The 25,356-nt window shown below is 41.4% G+C and overlaps 3 protein-coding genes across 3 annotated transcripts; 1 reads left to right on the plus strand and 2 right to left on the minus strand.

Annotated features, from left to right (window-relative positions):
- The first annotated feature begins 18,778 nt into the window (after positions 1-18,778).
- Positions 18,779-20,803, plus strand: LOC114368321. The gene is made up of 5 exons (XM_028325631.1): positions 18,779-19,126; positions 19,249-19,696; positions 19,867-19,908; positions 19,984-20,546; positions 20,627-20,803. The coding sequence occupies exons 1-5, from the start codon at positions 18,779-18,781 to the stop codon at positions 20,801-20,803; spliced, it is 1,578 nt and encodes a 525-aa protein (XP_028181432.1).
- A 1,003-nt stretch (positions 20,804-21,806) lies between these two features.
- LOC114368322 lies at positions 21,807-22,360 on the minus strand. The gene is made up of 2 exons (XM_028325632.1): positions 21,968-22,360; positions 21,807-21,893 (listed from the first exon to the last, which is right to left on the minus strand). Exons 1-2 carry the CDS (start codon positions 22,358-22,360, stop codon positions 21,807-21,809), a joined length of 480 nt encoding a protein of 159 aa, XP_028181433.1.
- Positions 22,361-23,731: 1,371 nt separating this feature from the next.
- Positions 23,732-24,426, minus strand: LOC114368323. Its single transcript, XM_028325633.1, has 2 exons — positions 24,295-24,426; positions 23,732-24,214 (listed from the first exon to the last, which is right to left on the minus strand). Exons 1-2 carry the CDS (start codon positions 24,424-24,426, stop codon positions 23,732-23,734), a joined length of 615 nt encoding a protein of 204 aa, XP_028181434.1.
- Positions 24,427-25,356: the final 930 nt, after the last annotated feature.

Raw genomic sequence — 25,356 nt, forward strand, 5'->3', positions numbered from 1 at the left:
GAGCCCCAAAATGAAGCAGCTCAACAGGAACTGGGGAGGAAGACCAACAATTCGATTGGCCAAGTCCTCAAACTCTGACAAGTACTGTGCGACGGTGCCCTTCTGAGTTAGCTTGAAAAGAGTCCCCGTAGGGTCATCATAATGAGAGGGTGCGAAATGAGTCTGAAGGGCCTGGAGGAACACAAGCCAAAAGGTGAATTGACCATTGTTGGTCATCCACTAGAATCAGGCGAGTGCTCTGCCTTCCATGTAAAAGGAAGCGATTGTGAGTCGCTCCTATTCTGGAGTTGCATGGAACTGAAAGAATTGATTAATTTTGAATACCCACCCAAAAGGGTCAGTGACATCGAAGCGTGGTATGTCTAATTTCATGTGATGGTGTGTTGCAGGGACAGGTGGAAGAGTGGAGGTGGATGGGATCATGGACGACGGTGAGGAAAGAAGGGGTGGCATGCGAAGAAGCAATTCATCAAATTTTTGGGTCATGGACTGCATAGATTCCCTAAGGGACACCTGGTGATTGGTGAGCCAGAGAATTGCGTCCTCAAGCTTAACAGAGGACCCCATGGCCCGAGAGGTATTGGCCATGGAAATGAGAGCACCAAAATGATAGGGAAATCGCTAGTTACTGGTTTCGAGGGACCAGCTCCTCCGAGAAGAAGAAGAAGAAGAAGAAGAAGAAGAAGATAGAAGAAAGATGAGTATTTTTATATTCATGATTTGCAGCTTATTTCATATGCATATTTATATTGAGAATTCCCTAATAGAATTGTGATTCTGTGCTAGGAAAATATTACAATAGCAAAAGCAAAAACAGAATAGGTTATTGTTGTCCCCTGGTGATCGACAACAATATTCTGCAGATCCTTCCTTGCCAGCTCAGCCACACGATCATCACACATAGTCTTTCAGGTATGCAGGTTTGGTAATTGTTCTCTTTGGTTTTTCTTCTAGCTACACCCCTGTGTTCATTACTTCACTAGGCCCACTGCTAGCTACTCCTTGCACCTCTATTTCTCTATCAGTGAGTTAGAAAAAATATGTCAAGCAAAGGAGAGAGGAGGGCTAGGTATCAAAGACATCATTATCTTCAATGGAGCATTGTTAGGTAAATGGAGGTGGAGTCTCTTCCATGGGGAAAATGCCCTATGCAAAGAGGTCATAACCTCTAGATATGGAGGGTGGAGAGGGTTAGTTAGTGAGAGGATTATTGTGGGGGATTCTATTTGGTAGCAAGACCTAAGGGAGGTGTGCAGTTTTGAAAATAGTGTGAGGTGGTTTGAGGAGGCCTTAACTTGGAAAATTAGCAATGGTAAGGTCGCCGAGTTTTGGAAGGATAATCGTTTAGATGAAGCACCTTTTTGCCTTTCACTCCCTAGACTCTTTTCTTTATCGGAGCAAAAGGATATCTCCAACTTTGAGATAGGGCAATGGGTTGAGGGAGTTTGGAGTTGAGAATTTAAGTGGCGAAGAGGCTTGTTTGTGTATGAGCAACAACTTTGGAACACTTTGCTTTCACGGATATCACCCCCAAGTCACTCGGGTAAGAATTCTTGGGAGTGGGGAAATGATTGCTCATATGGAACAAAGTTGACTTACTCACACATTTTCAAGTTAACAAGCTTGTACACACAAGAAAATGAAACACTTCAGCTGGTTTGGGATCTAAACACTTTCATGTGGAAAGCAAAAAAGAGGGTCCACTACCTATGATGTTAAGTAACATAAATGAACTTCTCCCTTGCTATCATTCTGTTTCTCTGTTTTTTCTCCCTTGCTAACAAAAAGTTCACACATTCCTTTCAAGTTGTGTGTGATCAACCAATTTGTGCACTGATTAGTGTGTGTCATCACTCATCAGCCAATTTGTGCACAATTTCTAACAATTCCATGCCTAGGCTAGGTATAAGGTACTACACTATTTAAAAGGCAGTCCTGAGAAAACAATTATTGTTTCCAAATAATACTCTGGCCTTAGAACCTTGCACTTAAACTATATATGGCTTAATCCATGTAATTAACACCTTAACAAATTTTCATAAAACATACATTTAAGCAGAAATTTCAGATTGAGTATATGGTAAAAAAAACCAGCAATTTCAAAGACATTCTCAAGTAAGGAAGCTTGAACGAATGTAAAAGTTATCAATGAAAACTCACAAATTCAAGTGAGATTATCCAAACTTCTCAACTCTCTGTCAGCTTAAAGCTTCTAGGACTTTAACACCTAGCTGGCAGTTGTATTTGGCTGTAGTGTTTTAATACAGGTTTTAATACATGCTTTACACATATACATGTATATATAACAAGTAGTAACAATGTGCTTTACCTGGACTTGATATAATGAAACAACTTCCACAACAACACCAATGGACAAACCAAGTTCAACTACAACAAACTAATTCAGCTTTACCTGGAGTTGATATAATGAGTAATGACATTAGAAGAACTCAAAGCCAAACCAAGTTCAAGTACAACAAACTAATTCATCTTTTTCTCAACCAAAGTATGTCAAACTACTTGTTGGCTATTAAAAGTGTTACTTATTCATGTGACAGGCAAAGAGAGTTGTAAGACGATAATTCTTATTTCTATTCATGATTAAGATTGACCAAGCAGATATAGTGCTCTTTCTCCAATGATTGCTATCAGATGAACAAACAGATTTGTTAGAGCATAAAGGTATGAACACCAAATTTTGGGATTTCAAGATTGCTCCCCAATGATGTAAGCCATGTCTCCCCAGCTCCACAAGGGTCTCTAAGGTATCTTGACCCTCAATATTTCCAATTATACATGCTCAAGGACAAGAGTGATGTCTATAGGTTTGGGGTTGTGCTTATTCAGCTGATATATCATCTATGGCAACAATTGATGTAGTCAGGGAAAGAGATGAAGCTAATACACACAACATATGGTAATTATGTATTTTGTGCCTTCAACTTAGCTTAATTAGAAAATCCCATTATGTGGCCTTCTAAGCTAGGGGCACTGTACCATCCACTTAACCTGGTAGTTCAGCCTATAAAATTAAGGGATATTCCTTGCATTTTGCAACTTTGACCAATTATACCTACCTTGTTGCTTCCACCAAATATTTTTTTGCTACAAAATATGTTTCACTCAATATTAAAAAAAGGTCATTCCCAACATGCTGCAACTACACCTTTTGAGCTATTGTACCTCAGTGTTTCAACCAAAAATGTTTCATTTAATATAGCAAGTAGTTCCATAGCTGACTATATTTCGTACAAAACAATACATAGACATAGTTCTAAATTTTGATGCCCGTAATTTTTCCCCTTACATTTCCTTGTCACAACTCAATTTCAAGCCATGGTTGGTACACAAACTATAAACAAAAACTACTTATCCTGGTAAGCCTATCTATCATAATAATTCATTAAGCAAAATAATATCCCAACAGAATAGAATCATGAACAAAATTTTGAAGAACAAATGGGTAGAAAAAAGGGAAGCACCGAGTAGGGTAGTTTTTGCATGTAATTACATTTACATCTAATGCCTTCTTCCATCATTCTCTACTAGAATCACTACACTATCATACTTATATCTCTTTTCACTAAACAAAAAGCCTGAAGGAATCACTGAATACTCAATTAAAAGCCTAATCATGGATTCGAGTCAACAACAGATTCAATAAATCACTACAAGTTACTAACAATAACAACTATCTCTGGGAGTTACAATCTTACATTCTTTGAATTGTTATAGCTATCAAAAGTTGAGAAAATGATAAAACACTTACAGAATCAAAAGTGGCAAACGGAACAATGAACTCGCGAACCCACTGGATAACTTTTATGTTCACAGCATTTCCTTCCCTACGAACTCACCAATCCAGCAACAAAACGAACTTAGGAACCTGATTTTAACATTCTAAAAGGAGAAAGGTTTGAGCAAGATGAAGGTTTGAGCACCCACGTACCTAAATCGAGGAAGTGACAAACACAAACTCGTGGAGTAGCGTAGTTGCAGGTTTGTGGCAGTCACATGAACTCGAGGTTTTGGGGTATGGTGAGGAGGAGACGACGGGCTGAGGGGTAATGAGCGATGAGGAAGAAAGGGAGAAAGGGTTTGGGGTTTTACCAGCAATGGCAATGACGACGGCCTGAGGGGGGTTTTGTGAGGGAGGGTTTGTGAGAGACTGAGTGCACGAAATGAAAGGCTTTCACTTGGTAAGTTTAATTAAAAATACAACATCGGTTTTTAAAAAAAAAAAACTAATGTTAACATAGCCTCATTAACATCGATTATTTAAAAACTGATGTTAACATATCCTCGTTAACATCGATTTTCATGAAACCGATGTTAGTTACGTCATGTTAACATCGGTTTTTAAAGAACCGATGTTAATGATTCTATGTTAACACAGTGTTTAAATAACTGATGTTAACGAGGCTATGTTAACATCGATTTTTTTAAAAACTGATGTTAATAAACTGGTCTTAATTACAAGTATGCCACCGCATTTGTGTTAACATCGGTTTTGTAGAAAACTGATGTTAACATACCAATGTTAAATGTAAAATTTCTAGTAGTGACAACATATTTTGTTTGGCTAACCAAAAAAAAAACATAGTTAAGAAAACAAATTAGTAAACAATAGCATAATACACGGCAAATACACACTACTAAAAATGTGTGTTTTTATGACAGTGAATCTACGACGGCTCTTTTGGAACCGCCTTAAAAAATGAAACGGTGGCATTTTTGTAATTACTTTACTAAAAATGTCACATTCTAAGACGGTTATTGAAAAACCGCCTTAGAATGTGTGTTGGTGATAACAATAACAACGAGTTTTAATAAAGATCGTCGTTATCTCAACTAAAATAAAAGCCCATATATATGTGTGACTGGTGCACAGCGTAGCCAACAAAGGAACCCTAACCCCCAATCCCTCTAGAGGCTCTGTGTTCGCGCCTGCTCCAAACCTCTGCCATCGAGGCCAAATGCCTCTCTGTCTCCGCCTTGCTCTCCCAACTCTTTGCCTCCTTCTTGCCGCGCTCCCCCGATTGTTCCCCACCGACGTCGCGCTCTCCGCCGCCTTCTGCGTCCGCGAGCTCTAGGCCCTCCAGAGCGGGCTCTCCCTCTATGCCGATGCCTTCATCCCTAAGGGCTGGCATCGCCTCCTTCCCTCCAAAACGGAGGGGTTTTGCCTCACGTCGCTTTCCGCGATATAGTGCGAAGGCGTTTTGACTGGATTCAGGCAGTGATCAGCACCGTTCAAGTAGCCTCACTCTCAGCAAGCAGCACACCTCACTCAAAACACTCACCACCTTCACTAGTAAATACACAAACAGAAAAATGAAAATAAAAATAATAGTGTTCTCTTTCTGAACCAAGAGAGAAAAAGTTAAAAGCAAAATGTTTATTTTATTTTATATTTTCAACTTAGAAAAACAAGAATGTGGAGAAATCTCATTATTTTTTTTCTTGATTTTTGATTTTTTTTTGGGGGGGAGGTGATTTTGGAATAGGTGTGCTTTGATGAGATCGGGTTCTGGGTGTGGTGTTGGTTACTTGCATGTGAGATTTTTTGGGGGGTTAGGGTTTTGTGACATTTTGGGTTTTTGAGGAGAATAAGGTTTCGGTTTTTGTGATGGTGTGTTGGGGGGTGAGGTATCATTTGGATCTAAGGTTTGTTTTGGTGACTTAGTTTTTTGATGGAGAGAGAGTTGTGGGGTTCTGTTTTCATCTATTGGGTGTTATTATCTCGCCCATTATGGTTGGTTTCTACTAACATGGAAGGTTTGTACTTTGTGTTGAAACTCTTTGCTTTGTGGCTCTTTTTGAAAGGAATGTATGCTCGTTAGTTCTTTGGTTGTGTTTGAGTTGGAGTTTTTTAAATGGATTGAACCTTTGGTGTTTCATTGTTTGTGCCATCTGTGTTTTTGTTTTGTCAAGTGGTTGTGGAATGTTAAGTGTTGGAGTGGTTTGTTGGAAGCGCCCACGTTCACGTTCCGCGCCCACGTTCACATTCCACGTCTTTTATTTTATTTTATTATTTTGGAACATTTAGTTATTTTGAATCTGGTCCATTTTCCATCCACATTCAACCCATATCTTTGCAATATATTTGCAACCACCTTTAGTAACAAATCAGTACTCATCCTTTATCTCACGTACTGATAACTTCCTATCTCACATTCTGATAACAAGTTGAGCTCTGTGATGGACAGACTCTATAAATAGGATGGGGTGCTCTCAGTTTTGTATCACCAAAATCACTTCTCTATTCAGAAAGAATACACCATCTATTCAGACCGTCTATTGCCCGCTACCGGCCATCCCAATGCTGCTGTGGTGTTTCGCCCTGCGCCTGCCTGGGGGCGCAGTACTTCTTGATGAAAGCTCGATTAGTAGGGGGCATGATGCCCTTGCTGGAGGTGACAGGTACTCCGTAGAACTGACAGAGACCCGTAATTAGAGCTTGACAACTCCAAGACCCTGTTGGACTTCTTCGGGTCCACTGGGTGTCTTGCAGGCGCGATCCCTGCAAACAATAGATGAAATCAGAAATCAGTTGAGCGATGTGCATACTTACCTATGATGACGTGACCTTGCCGGGGGGGTACGGGCACCCTGTAGGACTGATAGAGGCCCGTAACCAGAGCTGAAAACCCCAGGGCCCTGTTTGACTTTTTCGGGTCCACTGGGTGTCTTTGTGGGTGCGATCCTTGCAAACAATAGATGGTATCAGAAATCAGTTGAACCATATGCATACTTACCCACGTCGGGACGACACAGACCAACTGATACTTTTGCAGGGGGAGATTGGCATTGCGGTCGCTGGGCAGAATGTTGCTAAGTAGCAATGTCATCTATATCTGTGTAAGAGTGGTCATGTTGGTGCGCATGATCCGCACTCGTCTCTTTACAGCGGCACGGGTGAAATCTTGCCCCAGTATGCATAGTAGCTGTGTGATAGCCTCCCTTTCTGGTTGTGCTTGCACAGTTGGCCCTCCTCCAATATTAGGGGGTGGCCTAGGAACCGTTAAAAGGAAACTACTGGCCCCTTAACCGGGAGTGAAAGTCACGGTTAAGCATTTAAGGGCAGAGGACCTTAAATCCTCTTAAGGTGTGGATGTGGAGCACACTGAAAATGAGGACACGTAGCCCTCTAAAGGTGAGGGCGTGCAGCCCTCTCAAGGCGAGGATGTGTAGTCCTTTGGAGGTGAGGGCGTGCAGCCCTCTGTTGGCGAGGATGTGTAGTCCTCTTCAAGGTGAGGGAATGTAGCCCTTTGTTGGCGAGGACGTGTAGTCCTCTCAAGGTGAGGGCGTGCAGCCCTCTGTTGGCGAGGACGTGTATTCCTCTAAAGGTGAGGGCATGTAGCCCTACAAAGGTGAGGACATGCAGTCCTCTGATGGCGAGGGCGTGTAGCCCTCTTAAGGTGAGGGTACTAGTACCCAAGGTGAGGACGTGTAGCCCACTCAAGGCGAGGACATGTAGTCCTCTGGAGGTGAGGGCGTGCAGCCCTCCGATGGTGAGGACGTGTAGTCCTCTCAAGGCAAGGACGTGTAGTCCTCTCAACGGTGAGGGTAACTAGTACCCAAGGGTCCACCCTTATGAGAAAGCAAGAGATCAACTCATTGAGAGAGCCGGTCATCCCAAATTCAAAAGATTTGGACATTTAGATGTAGGGAATCTATGCAGTTAACATGATTTTGAGGGATGCAAATGCATGCAACCTTTGTTGTGAAATTTGGGTAAATGCAGACTTTATATGAAACAATGCAATGTAATGGAAAGTTGTACAATGTTCATGGCATTCTTTCCCTATTTTGTGATTTTGATTTTGATTTGATTTTTTTTTTTTTTTGGAAAACACAGATTGACTACCCTTTTGAAAAAGGTGATAATTCATGCAACCTCATCCTATCTTTTTGCAAATCTCTCCGAGAACTCCCTCAGAGTGTATGTTCTTTTTGATTTAGTCACTTGACCATTTTGGAGTGACGGCAATGGAGTCGTTTGATGTTTAATCAATCCATTGAAATCCTAGGGTTTGTCCCCTTTATTTTTGTTAAAAACATCGATGGGTGAGAACTTTTGATCGGCCCCTATGTTCACTTGAGGCTCATGCACGGTGCCCCTCATTGCCCCAGTGTAAGGCTTTGAGGTACCAATCATTGTCTTTCGTCATGACCTTGTAGCTGGGAACCTATTGAGTGAGAACTTCTAATCTGCCCCTAGGTTCGTTTGAGGTTTATGCATGGGGCCTTTCATTGCCCCAGTGTAGGGCTTAGAGGTACCAATTGTTGTCTTGTTTTCACAACCTCGTAGTGAGGAAGAATGAAAGACGCAATTGATTCTTGCAAAAAGAATTTTCCAAGGACGAGAAATAGTTGAAGGATTTTTCAGCTGATGGATTAAGTCAAATGACTCCTATGTATAAGCAAGATGTTTTGATGTCTTGATGATGCTAAAGGATCAAGTGCTTCTAAGTTTTATTCAAGACAAGAATCCAAGAAAGTCAAGATATATGATCAAGTTGATTTCTAGAATCTTTTGGAAGAAGTTTCCAAATTGAAAAAACAAAAGGTTTGACCAAAGAATTCTATCATTTCAAATTGAGATTTGCTCTCCGGTAATCGATTACCAGCAGCTGAAAATGTTTATAACAGTCACTAGAAATTTGAATTCAAAATTTATAATGTGTAATCGATTACACATGGATGGTAATTGATTACCAGCAATTTATTCAAATTTTAAAGCCTGTGATCTATTACACAAGTCTTGTAATCGATTACCAGAGGAGATTTTCAGAAAATAATTTCCAAGAGTCACATCTATTCAAATGGTTTATGAATGGCCATCAAAGGTGACTTGGAAACACGAATTTAAAGAGAGTTTTCATTGCCCACAAAGTTTATCCTCTCAAAAGATTAAGAGTTTTTCTGAACTGAACTGTCTTATCCTCTCAAAAAGATTCCTTGGTCAACCACTTGCATATTCAATAAGGAATTTTGATTGGTCTTCATTGTACAATCTATCCCTTTTAAGAGAGATTTCTTCTTCTCTTCTTCTTACTTCTTAAAAGGGATTAAGAGACTGAGAGTCTCTTATTGTAGAGGATTCTTGAACACAAGGGAAGGGTTGTCCCTGTGTGGTTCAGACTTTGTAAAAGGAGTTTTACAAAGAGAGTGGAAAATCTCAAGTGGGTTTCTTGAGGACTGGACGTAGGCGCGGGAAGTGGCCGAACCAGTATAAATCAAGTTTGCATTCCTCTCTTCCTTTAAACTTCTTTTATTGCTATTTATCTTTTGCTTTAAAGAAGTTTATTTTGATTTGTCTTTTGAGTAATTCATGTTAAGGGTGCATTGTTAATCCAAAAAGAAAGAGTGATAGTTCAATTGGGGAATAGTCTTTGCATCTTAATTCAACCCCCCTTTTTCTTAAGGTAACTGAGGCCATTTGTCCAACATCCTATTCTTGACAACTCGCTTCTCTAAGAAGACAAACTTTCTGGAATGATAAAATGAAGTCACATGAACGTCTATATTTTTACTTGAAAACACAGTCAATCAAATGCCTTTTTATTTTTTTTTATTTTGAAACTTATTTTTTATTTTGAAACTTATTTGTTTTGAACTTTACTCGTTGTTTTACGGCACCCCCACCAACGTGCAAGACGAGTAATCTCTGATTGAACAGTCTTGGAAGTCAACACTCAGGAGCGCAGGTCGCTTGAGCAAATAGACCAATGGCTTGCACCCACATTCCGGTGAAAGTTGAATAAGTAAACATGCGTTTGTGAGAGGATGAGGGACAAGGATGTCCATTTTATCCATATCATTTAGCATTGTAACTGTGGTTTATAATAATGGCATAAACTTGAAAATCCTGATGAGTCATAACAACAGCTTCCAGAATTGCCCCATGTATGGTGTTGCTTGTCAATGTTATAATTCAACAAGCGATTCTCCTTAAATTTCAGCCAGCCCGTATCAATTAGACTTCACACTTTATGCTTCGGGGTCATACAATGCTCAATGGAATGCCCCAGGGCTCCTCCACGATAAGCACACGTTGCGTTCGAGTCGTATCCTCAGAAAAATGGAGGTTGAGGAACCTTGGTTGGGGTTATGGCTACCATTGAATTATTGAGTGGATATGGGATCAAGTTTAGCATATGACAACGGAATTTGGGGTGAACCCTACAGGCTTTTTGCTGCAAAATTCCTTTTTGTTGGTGTTTTTTTTGGTTTGTGCTAAAGGTGGTCTTCGTCATTGGAAGTGCGGTAGACAGGCTTTGTGGTTGATTTAGGGATGGCCTTTGTGGATAACTGGGTGGTGGGTAAGGAGGAGGTTTGTTATTGACTGAGTAATGACATTGTTGGGTTTGGTGGGAAACTTGGCCGTATAGGAATGGCAGTCACAGCATGGGTTTCTCCCTCTTTCTCACCCTCTTCATTTGCCCCAGTTTTTTCAGTCGTCCTAGTAGGATGATCAAATTTGCCTCTTTTCGGACCCACATCGATCCTTTCACTGGTGAAGACCAAATCCGCAAAGCTTTGAGGGTGCGTAGCCCACTATCTTTTCATAGTAGAGTATCGATAATGTGTCTACCATCACGATTATCGTCTCCCTTTCCATCATTGGGGGTACCACCTGGGCCGCCAGATCCCTCCACCTTTTGGGCGTGTTCTTTGAAAGATCCGTCCCCCTTTTTGCAAATGTTCTATAGTTGCATCCTATCCGGAACCATATCAAAATTGTACTGATACTGCCTAACAAAGGCAACCATTAGGTCCTTCCAAGAATGGACTCGGGAAGATTCCAAGTTAGTGTACCAGGTAACAGCTACCCCAGTAAGACTTTCTTGGAAGGAATGTATTAGCAATTCCTCATCTTTTGCGTATTCCCCCATCTTCTGACAATACATCTTTAGATGGTTCTTGGGACAAGTAGTCCTCTTGTACTTGTCAAGGTCCAGCACCTTGAACTTGGGAGGGGTGATGATATTGGGTTCTAGGAACAACTCTTTTAGGTTAGCAAAGGCATAATCTTCACCTCCTTCAATGGCCCTGAGCCTTTCCTCTAGATGATCCAACTTTCCCATTTCTGCCATAGCATGAGGGTTTTTACTTGTCGTGGAATGCAAGAGGTGTAGTTGTGGGTGATACTGAGGGCCTTCCAAAGGGTTTTGTAGGGGTATACCACCAACTGCTTGCCCTTCCGTGGCATATCCGAGGCAAGGCTCGAAGTCGGCTAGATTGTAGTGGGGAATTTCATGTGTCCCCCCCCCACGGTTTAAGAGACATGTGCATGATCAGTTTGGGGTTGTTGGCTCTCAATGGGTATAGGAGTGGAGTTATTGACATTCTTATTGGGAGTGTACGCCACTTTGGGTGGCGTATAGTTGAGAGGCAAGCCATATGGCGGGAAGGCGTGCTCGTTTTGAATTTGTACATTATGGGGGCTGCCCGTACTTCCCAAATCTTTGCCTACCATATCTGAGGTTGGATGATTCATTTGGTTGATTCCGGATGGGGACATCAGGTTCACCTTAGCAACAACGCTGGTAGCGGCAATTGCAACCGCATTGGCTTCCATTATCTTCTTCACGCTCATCATGGCCTCCATCATTGTGGCCATTTTCTCTTTAATGGCCTCCATGTCGGCCTTCATCTTCTCTTGTATCTCCTCTACTTCACCCATTACTCTAGCTCTAGCACAAGTTCGGTGAGGACGTCGTAAAGCATGTTTTTTTTTTTTATAACAATGATTAAGTTCATTTTATTTTATTTTATTTTATTTTATTTTTCAAGGAAAGAATGCAATGAGCAATGCAACCAATGAAAAGCATGGATGTATGCGAATGATGTACAGTTGAAGATTGCGAATTTTTACGCAGGATATGGGGTTGAATCAATTTAGATTTTCAACATGGTCCATGACATCTTTGTCAAGGTGAAACTGGAAGTAACAAGGACATCAACAATCCTAAATATGTTTGGCAGTAGACGAAGCAGTGATGTGACTCGATTCATCTTTTGCCCCAATTTTGCAAGACGGTTACTTCCATATTTTGACTTGATGAACCTTTTTATAAAAGCATGAGCTTGGTTCAACCCTATAATCCAAGGAATGGCAATTCTGATCGCCAATACTTCAACAACATCTCATAGGGATGAATGACTCGGGCATACTTTAAGCTATGCATGGAAAATGTAATTATGAAATTGAGATGCCCGAAGAAACACCATTTCCTAGTTAACCATGCATTAGGTACCATGTTCAATTATTTTGTTTTGTTGTTGTGTGTTTTTTTTTTTTTTTTAGAAATGGGTTTATGATCCCAACATGGTTGGCTCATGGTGCCTAACACATGCAACTAAGAATGTAGTGTGAAGTTTCACGCTTCCCCTTTTTTGTTTTTGTAGAGGAAAATACAAGGATGAGCAAACATGAAAACAAATGGTATGCAATTTTGCAGATCAAAAAGTTTGTTGAACGCATATGCATGATGATGCCATGACTCATGCAAAATGTGAGGCTGGAATATGATAACGGACAAATGCAGGAACGATATGTTCATTATGATGTTATGAAGAGATGCTTATGCGATGCATGATATGAATCCATTTTACGGACACGAGAGCCCGGAAAATTATCTCTTCTTACTTGCGCATTTGGGGGCGCAGTGCCCCATGTGTACAATTAAGAAGGTGATATGGACCTTCCGGCTTCCCGTGACAAAGGACGAGACCAACATACAATGCATGCTAGAGATAAAATGTGGGAGTGACTTGATTCGCACTGATTTTTGGAGTAAAAACGTGGGATAAACTCATTTTTTTCAAAAAGTTATAACTAGTCAAGATCTGAGCGACAATACAAACTTCCTAGCGGTTTCTAATCATATGGTCCATTAAGTCTATCATATGCTGACAATAGCTGAGAAGTCCGTGGATCTCCTCGGGGGCGGAGTAGGTGTCCGCCACTGCTTTGGCCTTGGCTAGCAATGGGGGAAGTTCTTGACTCCTGTTCAAAGTAAGAGCAAATCGGTCCGTCCACATTGTTGCCTCTTGGTGCAATGAATCAATTACCCTTTCCCTTGCTTCCCTTTCTGCTGATATCTTGGCGTACTCATCCTCTAGCCTTTGCTCGTGAGTCGCCGCTAGATTTAGCTTCTCTTTGCACTCATCGATGATGGCCCACATATTCCCTTCAGTCTCGCTTAACTTTTGGGACAAATTTCTTTTCGACCTAAGGCAAGCCTTTAGCTCGTCCTTCAAGATCATGCCTTTGACCCGTGATGATTCCTTTCACCTCTTCGGAGCTTGAGCTCACTATTGCTGCCCTATAAAGCCCCTCAAAACTTTGCTTTGGTCGTGTTCTTCCTTTCGGGCCTTCTTGGTTTCTCGTTCCAAGGCTTCAGCTGTGGCCATATTGACATCCCTTAGTTCATCATACTCTTTTCAGACTTTGATGGCTATGGACTTGAACTTCTCTTTGACTACCCGGGCTCTTTCAAGCTTCGCCTTTAGGGCTTGTACCTCATCACTTTCTTCCGAAGCTTTAACCTCATTGTCTCTCACAGTCTTTAGATTTGGGAGCCAATCCAATCCTTGTGTCCGGACTCTCAGCCACTTATGATAGCCACCGATGATCCCATTACTGCTTCCCCTAAGCTCTCTGTCCTTTCTTCACGCCGCATCCCATGCCTTGCGAACTCCTTGGAGTACCCTCGCATTGTGGTCACTGAAACCCCGTGCGATGAAAGGCGTGATGCTTTCGTCTGATGGCACTCCTCTCATGGGGTAGCCAAGCTGTCTTATGGCGAGGACGGGATTATATTTAATACAACCCCTTGTCCCCATCAAGGGAACATTTGGAAATCCTCCGCATGAAATAAGAACTCTGGTTCCTCCTTCCTTCCATCGAGGGAACCAGTTGACAGATGCTCCTTCTTTGCTTGCTAAGAGTTGGTCCCAATTCGCCTTTCCTTTTTCGACGCACGAGCGGTGACCTTGTAGCGGATAGACGGGCCTACCTTCTTGGAGAAAAAAGGTGTGAAACCAGCCACACATAGAGAGCCAGTGCACAACAAACAATTCTTGCGCTGCTCTTTTCACATCCCCGGTCGAACGTGTCATACATGGCCAAAATGGCGACGACCGGGCTTTCTTTGCCATGATAAAAGGCGAGGAAAGCGTCAATCGCTGCTAGGTCCACTAACCCTTCCATATTCGGAAAGAGGACAACTCCAAAGATCAAAAGCGCCAAGATGTCAATAAAAGAAAGCCCATTCGCCTTGATTTGCCAAGGCCTTTGCCCTTTCCTCCAAACACTTCCTTGGTACTCCGACTATCCCATTCCTGTTTTGCTTTACACGGTCCAACTCTTGTGCTGAGATTTTCACTACCTTGGCAACTCTTGTCGTGGAGGGATAGAACCCAGAGAAAAGATATGGCTTCCTTCCTCCCAGTGGGCATCCCAGGATTTCTTCAAACTCTTTCACAGTCGGCACTAGCTGGAAGTCCTCGAATGTGAAGCACCTTAGGGGCTGGTCATAATACTGGGAAAGGGATGCAATCGGTTCCATGGAGACTTCTACCCTAGCTAGGTCCCAAATCTTACCATAGGCTTTGCGAAAGGCTTGCCGTTGAAGTTGACCCATTAATTGCCCCAACTCTCGTAAACTAGTGACCTCTAAGCTCTTGATTTTGACTTGATAGAACCTCTTTTTAAGCGAAGGCTTTTGATTTGATCCGATGTTTTACTAAAGTGAAATAAAATATAGTGCGAATCAAAACTCCGACATCTATCATGAATGCATGAAGAAATGCATATGACACAGATGCAATTTACGAATACAGGAGCCCGAGAAATTGTTTCCTTCTTGGATACAACGTTTGGGCAGCGTGGCACCCAACGTATGTTTTTAAGAAGGCGACACGGACCCTCCATCGGTTTGCTAAAGTGAGGGGATCAAAGACGAAATCCACGCATGATGCATATGCGAAAGGCACAACACGGGGATGTACATAGTACGACAATATTCACAAACAAATATAAGCAAAAGGGTATATGATACTTATGCATGGCAGTGTGAAAAATGGCATGCAGCGTGTTTGCTCCGTGCCCCTATTTAAGGGACCTATAAGGGAGAGAGCTAACTAGGCTTTTAGTGATAACCCCCAAGGTAGTCATATCTCTCTTGATGGTTTCTAGAGGTATCATCCCCTTCGAAGAACATATTGCAGCAGTAGGGACTACTAGCAACAATATGTTTTCAAAGAGAAAAACTCTAGATGAGGGTTCACTGTAATCAAGCAAGTCGGAGACCTAGCATGATCACAAATTCACCTCCACTCCTTATGTTCCCATGAACCCAGGTATAGGACCCTTTTTCAACTCACAGTGTGTGCAAAGAGTGTTAGTGTTTGTATGCATCAAATGAATAAATATTTACCTCATGCATACATTCTAAAACACACTAAAAGCAACAAATAGTTTATATACACAAGAACATAACGAAGGGAAACCAACGAAGGGGTAAGTCACGGTAAAACATTGCACAAGATTAAATGGCCTAACTCTTTAAAAATTGTCCCCAGTGGAGTCGCCAACTGTCGCAACCTACCCTTCGGCGGGAGGGCGACGCGTGACTCGCGGGATGCGTGTTCCACGAAAGGAATACGCGCGGAGTCGCCACCAACGTTTATTTGAGGAAAACGTCGGAAAAATCGGAAAAGACGCGATCTACGAACTTTTAAGTGAAAGGTTCGGGAGTTGTATTTACGCGCGGGGAAGGTATTAGCACCCCACACGTCCGTCACAAGGGACGACAACCTTTAATCGAATGTGCAAACATGACTTTGATTTTTACGTTCCCTTTTATGTCCTTATATCCTTTATACCCTTTTTATATTTTTTCTCTTTTTGTGGTCGACAAGGGTGTTTCCCTTTGCTCCTACGTATTCCTCAATTGGGATGAGAAAATCAGACTTACGTAGTTCTTGCAAAAGCGGTAAAGTCACATGTTGATTTTATGCTTTTGAACGGTCCATGTTAACCGATAAAAGCAAAGAGGACCGTTTAAGGCGTTGGACCTTAAAACGGTTTTTAGTGATTTTTCGGAAAAAAAACTTGATTTGTGAGTTCATTTTAGTCTTAGTTTCACCTTAGTTATTAGTCAATTCGATTAAGAATGAGAAATCCCAAAGAGAAAACGTCCGATTGATTTTTCGCTTTACTTTACTAAAAAATATTTTTTTGATTATTATATTATTATTTTACCTCTTTTTTTGATTTCCAACGTGGTTACGGCACGACCGAACGGTCGGAATTCATTTTAACCAAAATTAACGGATGATACAATTCAAACGATCGGTGGAAATTTATTTTATTTTTAGATTAAGCGAGAAATGACTTAAATAAATGGCTTAAGCACGTCAAAAGGGAAGAAAATAAAACTGAAAGTAAACGAAATTAAAGTGAAAGTACACAAAACAAGAAATGAATTGAATGTCTCGGATTCGAAAACTTACCCGTTGAAGAACGAAGAATGAACGAAGAACGGATGAAGAACGGTGAAGAATGACGAAGAACGATGAAGAATTTCCACAGAATCGCTTACGGAAGCATTACAGAAGCACTTCGACTCGATTTTTCTTCACGAAAATGTGTTTTTTGCCCAAAATAGCCGAAATGCATAGCCAAAGGGGTCTTGAACATTTTGAAACAGCTCCCTCCTCCCCTATTTATAGAAAAAAAAGGAGGTGCTTGCCGCCCAAAGACTTAATGAAGAAGATTTCTAAGCGCACCCGAATTACTAAGTTCACCCCCCTTTTCGTATTTTACGGAAAAGTTACGGAAGCCTTTCGGAACTGTTTTCGAATTTGATTTTCATCTTTTTTCTCTTCCCTTTCACCAATGTTAAGTGGAATATGCTTACCCAAGGTTTTCGAAAATTTTACGGAAGTATTACGGAAGCCGCAGAAGCCCCGAAAACCATTTTTCAAAAACGTGGAGGAGCTTGCCGCCCAGTTGCTTCCTCCTTAAGCAACCCAACTTCCAAAATGTTCTTGAAGGGCCTAGATTTGAATTTCTATTTACACCCCTATCTTGATAAGTTCACCCCCTTACCTTTTTTGGTGATTCTTTTTTCGTAAAGTTACGGAAACTTACGAATCTTGTAACGATACTTGTTTTCTTTCCGTAATGTTACGGAACCTTGCGGATTACATAATCATCCCCTTTTTGACTTACGGAATGTTACGGAATCTCACTTAATTATGCAACGATGCTTCCATTTGATTTCCGGTGTGTCACGGAAACTTACGGATTGTGCATCAATATTTTTTGGTTTTCCAGCATGTCCTGGAAATTCACAAATTGCCTAATGATGGGTGCCAAGCACCTCACAAGGACCAAAGAAAGGTCGCATGTCATCAAGCAAAGGTCCCCGGACGAAATTAGGGTATGACACTTCTTCTTCCGTTTTAAAAATTGTTTTCTTCCGCGGTTTCCTTCTTCTCCCGTGCACCCAGCAACCTCCCCGCAAGCTTCTTCTTCCTTGGTTTCGTTCTTCTCCTTCCTTCCAAAAAGGTTCGTCTTCTTCCTTCGTCTTCTATGTATACAATGGCAAGCTTCTTCTTCCGCGCTTTGAAATTTGGTTCCCTTCTCCTCCACAGGTATTGGCATCCTCCATTGACTAGCTTTGTTCGTTTCTTCCGCCATCCAGGTTAGTGTTCTAACCTCGTGTCTTCATTTGGAAGCGTTAATGGTCGTAGGATAGACGACATGAGTGATGTGTGGTGGCTGAGGTTGAAGACGAAGGTTCTTCCGCCAGAAGAACCTTCTTCTGCGCATGTGGGAGGGGCAGTTGGATATTGAAGCGGAAGAAGGAGTTCTTCCGCGGGAACCTGCGGAAGAAAGCGGAGAAGGTTCTTCCACGCGTTCCGGCGGAAGAAGGTTCCGAAGGTTCTTCCGCTGGATCCAGCGGAAGATGGTTCCGGAGGTTCTTCCGCAGGCTCCAGTGAAAGAACTATGTCTTCCGCGGATCCCACGAAAGAACCTGCGGAACCTTCTTCCGCAGGCAACATTTCCTGCTCGCGGAAGAACTTGTGGAACCTTCTTCCGCAGGCAAGCTATCCTTCTCGCGGAAGAACATTCGAAACGTCTTCCGCGGAGCATGTTTTGGTGTTTTTTGGTTTTTTTTTTGAAAATTTTGTCTGAACCACCAATTTAATGATATTAGTAATTATTATTTTTCATTTATTTGCTATTACAAAGTGTATATGGTATTTAACTTACATAAACTCCCTAATTTTGATACATCACCTATTGTATTTTGCTTTCATTTGGTTAGGATGTCTAAATTGAATTGTTATTTGCTATCATTTGGTTAGGATGCATAAATGACTGTATACACTGCATAAATTATGTGGATTAGTTAAAATTCTTTTTCCCTGATGAATGAGAGGGTTAAGAAAAAAAAAGGTTAGGATACTAATATGCAACTATTAGACTACTATTACACTTGTAATTAAGAAAAATATGAGACAAGAAAACAAAGTTTATTTTTCTAAATTTATTTTGATATTGAAAAGAAATTTGTGTAATCTAATCTAATAGCCTGCAACCTGTCAAGAAACATTGAAAACTTAATTTGACCAAATTAGTAAGAAACATACAAAACATGTGTTTGAACAAATTTGTAATGACAAAGCTTTGTTACCAATTATTTGAATATTTAATTTGACCGGAAAAAATAAATGTTCTTCATGATTTCAGATCATGGTTAGAACACGAGGTTTAGGTTGTGCGTTAGGAGCTGGTAGAGGTAGAGGCATTAGTGAGGATACGCATGAGGCTGATGTTCCTCTGCGTCGCAGACCTACTGCTTCAGCACGTAGGCAACAGGTTCATCTGCGTGAGGACGTGACAGAGAGACCTGAGGATGTGCCTCAGTTGCATGAGGATGTTCCTCATGTGTCTGATGCCACCCTAGAGATGACAGGCGCCGCCGATGCTGTTCAAACAGAGGGAGTGGCTACTGATGGGAGCTTGGGGTCACCTGCTGCAGATGAGGGTTTCCCCGGTGGACCACGCGACCCATCGATTTTGACTGATTTTGCTGAGCATGTCGCACACAGCATCTAGAGTGGACGGGTACGTAGATTTTAATGTTGACTAATTACATAAAAATTATTTGTAATTGGATTGTTTTTTATATACACGTTATTGTAAATTGTTATTCAATTTAGGAACGACCCGATCTGAAGTTGGTCTCCCACGGTAGAAAAGTAGATAAAATTGGGAGACCAGCGCCTGAGATCGAAGGGTTGATTGTTGGCACCGGATTGAGTGCACTGATCAGGTGTTCTGTTATCACCACTGATCCTGGACTGATATTCGCCTTCGTCGAGAGGTGGCATCGCGAGACTAGCACGTTCCACCTGCCAGTAGGCGAGTTGACGATCACGTTGGATGACGTGGCGTCACTCCTACACCTTCCCATCACTGGCGCGCTGCATACGTTTGAGCCGCTTGTTACTTCAGACGCCATTTGTCTACTGATGGAGCTTCTTGAGGTCAGTCATGAGGAGGCTACATTTGAGACCCGACAGGCTGGTAGGCCTCATGTCCGGTTGGGGTGGCTTCGAGACTTGTATCAGAGCCCGTGCAGGACTAGACGATGGGTTGTAGCAGCCCGTACGTATCTGCTCCACTTGGTGGGTTGTACTCTTTTCGCCAATAAGAGTTCAACCCATGTACATGTCATGCACCTGGAGGCTTTCAGGGACCTGGCCCAGGCAAGGGGATTCGCCTAGGGGGCGGCTGCATTAGTCCACATGTACGACCATCTGAATGACGTGTCGCAGGCCTCTACACGGCAGCTGGGCGGTTATATTACACTTCTCCAGGTACGTATTATCACTGATAATTTAATATGAAGTAGCATTGAATCTCTTTTTTTGTATACGAGCACTTTCCTACAGCGCATACATCCGTCGTTCATGATGCTTATGATGAGGGAAGCCCACGGGCCTGCAGGTGGCTTACGGGTAAGGCTTATATTACGGGGATCAAGGGAGCCCCGTATCGGAGACGTTTAGATGCCCTGAGTGTGACTGACGTGTGCTGGATGCCCTATGGTGAGCACCGGCGAGTCAGGGCCTTTGACTTGATATCGTCGTACACCGGCCAGCTCAGATGGGGTCAGATTGTGGTGTACGTTCGACCTGAGCGGGTTCTTCGACAGTTTGGCTACCTTCAGACGGTCCCTCTTCCACCGGTTTGTGATTCTTTGACGGGTGATGATATAGATGACCGGTGGCTGAATTTTCCAGACCATTTGGTGCCTTCAGGGGAGCTCTGTGTAGTTCCTGGACAGGTGGTGGCAGACTACATGGAGTGGTTTTTTCGGATATCGCACCCATTCGTCATGCGGACCGAGGAGACTGCTGCGCCGAGACATCCGCCTCCCCCTCATCATGAGGAGTTCATCGAGCCACCCATCCCCGAGGTTTTAGTCACGACCGATCTCCCTACGCATTCAGTGGTAAGCATAACTTCTGCAGTTTTTCATAATTTAAATTTTTTTAAAATGTGATACTGACTTTGTTATTTTGACTGTGACAGGTTCACTGCGAAGGATGTCAGGGGATGGCTCAGGATTTAGGAGCGATTGTTGAGGATTTGGAGCGGGTCATCAACCTCAGGATGGTCATTGAGGGCACTGACTTACATGACATCATGACTCGTAGTCTGAGGAGAGTTAGAGGTGACACCGCAGATGGAAGTCTTAGGCCGCGCTAGAGACGCCGCATAGATTAGGATTTGTATTTTTATTGTACTTAAATTATTAATTTTTGTATTTGTTTATGTATGTCATAAAACACATTTACTTACATCATTTATGATTTTTGTTTGTCTCTCTATAAATATATGGTTTGAAATTTAAATATAAAACCACACACATGAGTCACATTTATAATGGCATTTGAATATATAAAATAAAGAAGATAAAATAATTTGTAATTTAAATGTTAACATTTATAACTATTCTGAAATTATATATTTTAACCATATATAACGTACACTAAAGAATAAAAAAAATTGGTTTTGTGCCTTTTAGAAACATGCCTAAGTACTCCTATTCGGGCTTTTTTTAAAATTATGTGGGAGCCGCTTGAAACTGTCCAGGGCCTCTATTTGGCATGTTTGCATGTCAAGGAACCCAAAAAAAATAAAAGCAGCGCCCCGTTCTATCGAATCGCACCTCAAACGAAGGCACCAAAAATCAAAAAAGTTGGTTTTTGGCTTATTAGAAACATATAACTACCATTCAGTTCAACACAAATATAACAATTTGACATAGTAACACTTGTTCACGGAACAATTGATTAATTACATGAACATAAATCCAATGTACATATACATACATAAATATTACAAGTTCAGTGCCCGCTTAGGTCTACATGCGTTGTATTAATTGTCATTAGGCTTAAGTATTGCTGCATTCTACCTACATATGCAGTTGGCCATTGTTTTGCATCCAGATACGCATTGCTTGACCACAACAATGCCATAGGCGGTAAGGGACAACGATCTTTCAGAAAAACCTGTTGTAAGTGAAATTACAATAATAAGTTAAACAAACAAACCAACACATTCAATAATTGAAATTATTTGAGTAAACAAATTTTCAATGGACCTGAACAAAATGACTGCCATACACATGGCCGACGCATATTATGCGGTGCATAGCAGAATTGGCTGGTGGTCGACTTCTGAGAGGAAAAACTGTGAAGCTATGTTGTCATGACAATGATACAAGGATTACATTATATCTTGACGCAATTACATATCTCATATCCGTTATATCCATCCATTTGTCCATACTAACCTAAATCAAATAACAAATACATGTGTCAGTCATGTAAACATTACTTATATTTTTAAAAAGCATAAAACACATACCTTGGATAACCCATCCACGTGTAGGGATAACCTCAGTTGTTCATATCTCTCCGTGCCACCAAAGATCTTTATGTAGTCTTGCGACCATTTGCCAAGTTCTTTAATCAATTCATTACACATCATGGCCCAACACTCTTCTCTCATACCTAACAAAGCGGAAACTGACTGATATCCACAATTACCATCCGCTTTCACATCAACAACATCCTCAATGAAACCATGCATAAATGGCGGAAATTGATCCAACATGGGGATCATCCTTGCTGGCTTCGGTGGTGCAAAAGATGATGCACTGGGTCTGACTGAGGTGTTGCTGTTTTGAACCGAATGATAAGCATCAACATACTCCCAATAAGATGGATCACGCTTTGTCGATCTTTCGCTTCTTTTCATTACCTTTTTCGGGACACCTTTCGTCTTAACCTATGTTGGAGGAGGACACATAGAGGTCTCATCGGGAAACGTGAATTCTCAGAGTTTACTCTTGAAAGTAACTTTCCCACAAACATCAAGTTCATCAAATCTTTTATATATTCTATCCATCTCTTCTTTGATGCTCACTTCGGCCTCACATAGCCCCTGGTTTGAAAAATTAAGTCTCCTCCAGTACATATGGACTGCATCCAGTGGGATGCTGCCACCCTCATACCTTTGTAGCTCGCATGCACAAGGAAGACCTAGCGTGGTTCTCAAGACACACCCACAAGAAGACACATTGTCTTTCAAATGACGTACGCGCTCAAACTCAACCGAAATTTCATTTAAAGCGTACCTTGACACCATTCCCAGAAGCCTCTTGTATAAGGTTTTCTTAAAAACATGACCAACAACATGTGTACTTGTTTCGAATGATGCTCTAATTTCAGTGTGCTGCAGCGTCATCATGTTGTTCATTGCATCCCAAACACTATAGAGGTCTCCAACGCTATTCTGTAATATCATCTTCAAAGACCAATGAGCAGATTCAACCCTACATTTAAAACACACAACAGAGAAGACAAATTAATAACAATAATGTTCCAAACAATCATTAAAAGAAACTTGACTAATATAATAAAACATTTAAATACCTATTTGTTGTTGTGTTGCCTAGGTGCATCACCTTATTCGTCCAGGCCAAGATAAATTTCTCCTTATGTGAGACAATCCATGTCTCACATACGTAGTCAATGAACATTGGCCACGGGGAACACACTACTTGAAACCTTTGAAGGTGCTCAGGGAACTCCTATTCCGAAGGACAATCTACCAGGTTACCCCAGCTATCCATTACGTAGTCCCAAGCATTCTTCTGACCAACAAGCGATTTACACTTTGCCTTCACATTCTTGTCTATGTGAAACCTGCACAACAAATTCTTACGCTCCAGAAACACAACTTTCACAGCATTCATCAGGGCTAGGTCTCTATCTGTGACAATAACAATAGGAAGGCGATCATTTCTTAAAAAAAGGCCTCGAAACCGTTCCAATGCCCATACAAGATTGTTCACGCGCTCACCCTCCAGATATGCAAACCCAGCAGAGAAAGTCATCTCGGTTGGTGTTACCCCCACAATGTCAAGCAATGGGAGCCTGTACCTATTTGTTTTGTAGGTACTGTCTATCAAAAAAACAAGATGACATGCGTTACATAACTTAATTGCATCTGGGTGACACCAAAACAAATCACACACCACATCTTCATCCTTCAATGTATGCCAATGAATGTATTGGTCACGTTCAAGGAGCCTCATTAGGTGTTGCATTTCACTGTCATCTCTTCTTATTGAAGAACGGTATGCACTTCTTGCATTGTAGATTGTTTGATTGTGGTGCAATTGCTGCTGTTATGCTCCTTCAATGTCAGCAGGATGTTTCTTGGTTTCACATTCGACTTCATCATATCAGCAATGATATTCTTCTCATCATCTGTCAATCTCCCAGCATATGGATGTCCAACTAAGGTCTTCGCCAATTCATGGTTGTGAATCCCACATATCAGCTTCACCGTCCAACCTTCACCTCCATGCACTGGTTTTCCACGAATCTTAAATGGACAACCACATTTTCTAGTACCTGTGTCTTTTCTAACAAATTCTTTCTTCCTACCCTTGTACTTACCGCTCCTTTCACACCCAATTAAGACAAATGAAGTTCTTCCTCTACTGCCAGTATATGTATCAGATCTCATAATTACTGCAACAAAACCATTTTCATGGGCAACCGTTCGAGCCCACTTCAAAACATCTTCTCGGGTTTCAAAGACCTAGGACACAACCACGACATATTAATTTTTACACAAATCATACATTAGACCAAACAATTAAAACTGATCGACATGATTACCTGAGAAGTATTAAAAGCATCTGAACAATCAACGTGTGCTTCATTCACACCACAATCTTCTTCTTCATTTTGAAAATCCATATCAACTTCTTCGGACATCGCACTGTAATATGTCCATTGATCTTCGTCCATCTTAATTCAAAGTATAACTATCACCTGATTCAACATTCAACTAAATAATTTGAACAATACAACAACCCAAAAAAATTTACAAACTATCAATATCAAACTAATTCAACATTTGACAACCTCACACAAATATTTAATCTACATATACATAACCAAATTCAACTTTTAATTACATAATTCCAAAATTATAACCTACAAAGCTCATTTAACCAAAAAATACCTCAACCTAGGCAAAAAAAATCAACAATTCAACCAACAAATATATTTTTATGTTTCACATAAATTACAAATAGAATTAACCAAAATAACATTCAAAATAATCTTAAAACAAAAAAATCATAAAATAAAACAAATTACTCCACGGAAGAAGCAGTCTTCCACAGTTGATATTACAACTGCGGAAGACTGCTTATTCCGTGGAATCTCACGGAAGACGTCTTCCGCGAGACTCCTCGGAACAAGTTTTTTTCTTCTGCAGTTGTAACGTCTTCCCCGGAAGAAAATTTTTTGCGTCCAAACTTACACCATTCTACTACCAAAAATAAACAATCAACCACACAAACCAGCTACGTACCTTACTTGACAAATATCACACCAAAGAAGAGCACAAGCACAACCAGCATCGACAAAAATCGCACAGCACAAGCACCAGAACGGAGAAAACGCACCAGAATGGAGAAAACGCGCACCGGAGTGGAGGAAACGCAGGAGAGAGAAAGCAAAAAGGAAGAATGAAAAAAAAAATAGTTTTTATATAAGGAAAAAGTAAAGGGGCATTTTTGGGTTTTTCAAAAATTACTGGGTGCACCAGCAATGTTGCTGGGTGCCCCTAGCAATTCCCTTGCAGTTTTAACAACAACTTGGACCTATGTGGCCCAGTCATCGGGCATCCTTGTCCTGGGTCTCCTCCATTTTCTCCTCCTCCCCCTTTTG

The sequence above is a fragment of the Glycine soja genome, chromosome 9 (genome assembly GCF_004193775.1).
Source record: "Glycine soja cultivar W05 chromosome 9, ASM419377v2, whole genome shotgun sequence".
Taxonomy (NCBI): domain Eukaryota; kingdom Viridiplantae; phylum Streptophyta; class Magnoliopsida; order Fabales; family Fabaceae; genus Glycine; species Glycine soja.

Bases quoted from the DNA above. Each gene is read 5' to 3' on its own strand.
- LOC114368322 (XM_028325632.1), bottom strand. From the start codon at position 22,360: ATGAAAAGAAGCGAAAGATCGACAAAGCGTGATCCATCTTATTGGGAG. The intron at 21,894-21,967 runs GTATGTGTTTTA...TATTTGATTTAG, and splicing joins ACGTGGATGGGTTATCCAAG to GTTAGTATGGACAAATGGAT.
- LOC114368321 (XM_028325631.1), top strand. From the start codon at position 18,779: ATGGTTAGAACACGAGGTTTAGGTTGTGCGTTAGGAGCTGGTAGAGGT. The intron at 19,697-19,866 runs GTACGTATCTGC...GACGTGTCGCAG, and splicing joins ACGATGGGTTGTAGCAGCCC to GCCTCTACACGGCAGCTGGG. The intron at 20,547-20,626 runs GTAAGCATAACT...TGACTGTGACAG, and splicing joins ATCTCCCTACGCATTCAGTG to GTTCACTGCGAAGGATGTCA.
- LOC114368323 (XM_028325633.1), bottom strand. From the start codon at position 24,426: ATGGACGAAGATCAATGGACATATTACAGTGCGATGTCCGAAGAAGTT. The intron at 24,215-24,294 runs GTAATCATGTCG...GTTGTGTCCTAG, and splicing joins ATGCTTTTAATACTTCTCAG to GTCTTTGAAACCCGAGAAGA.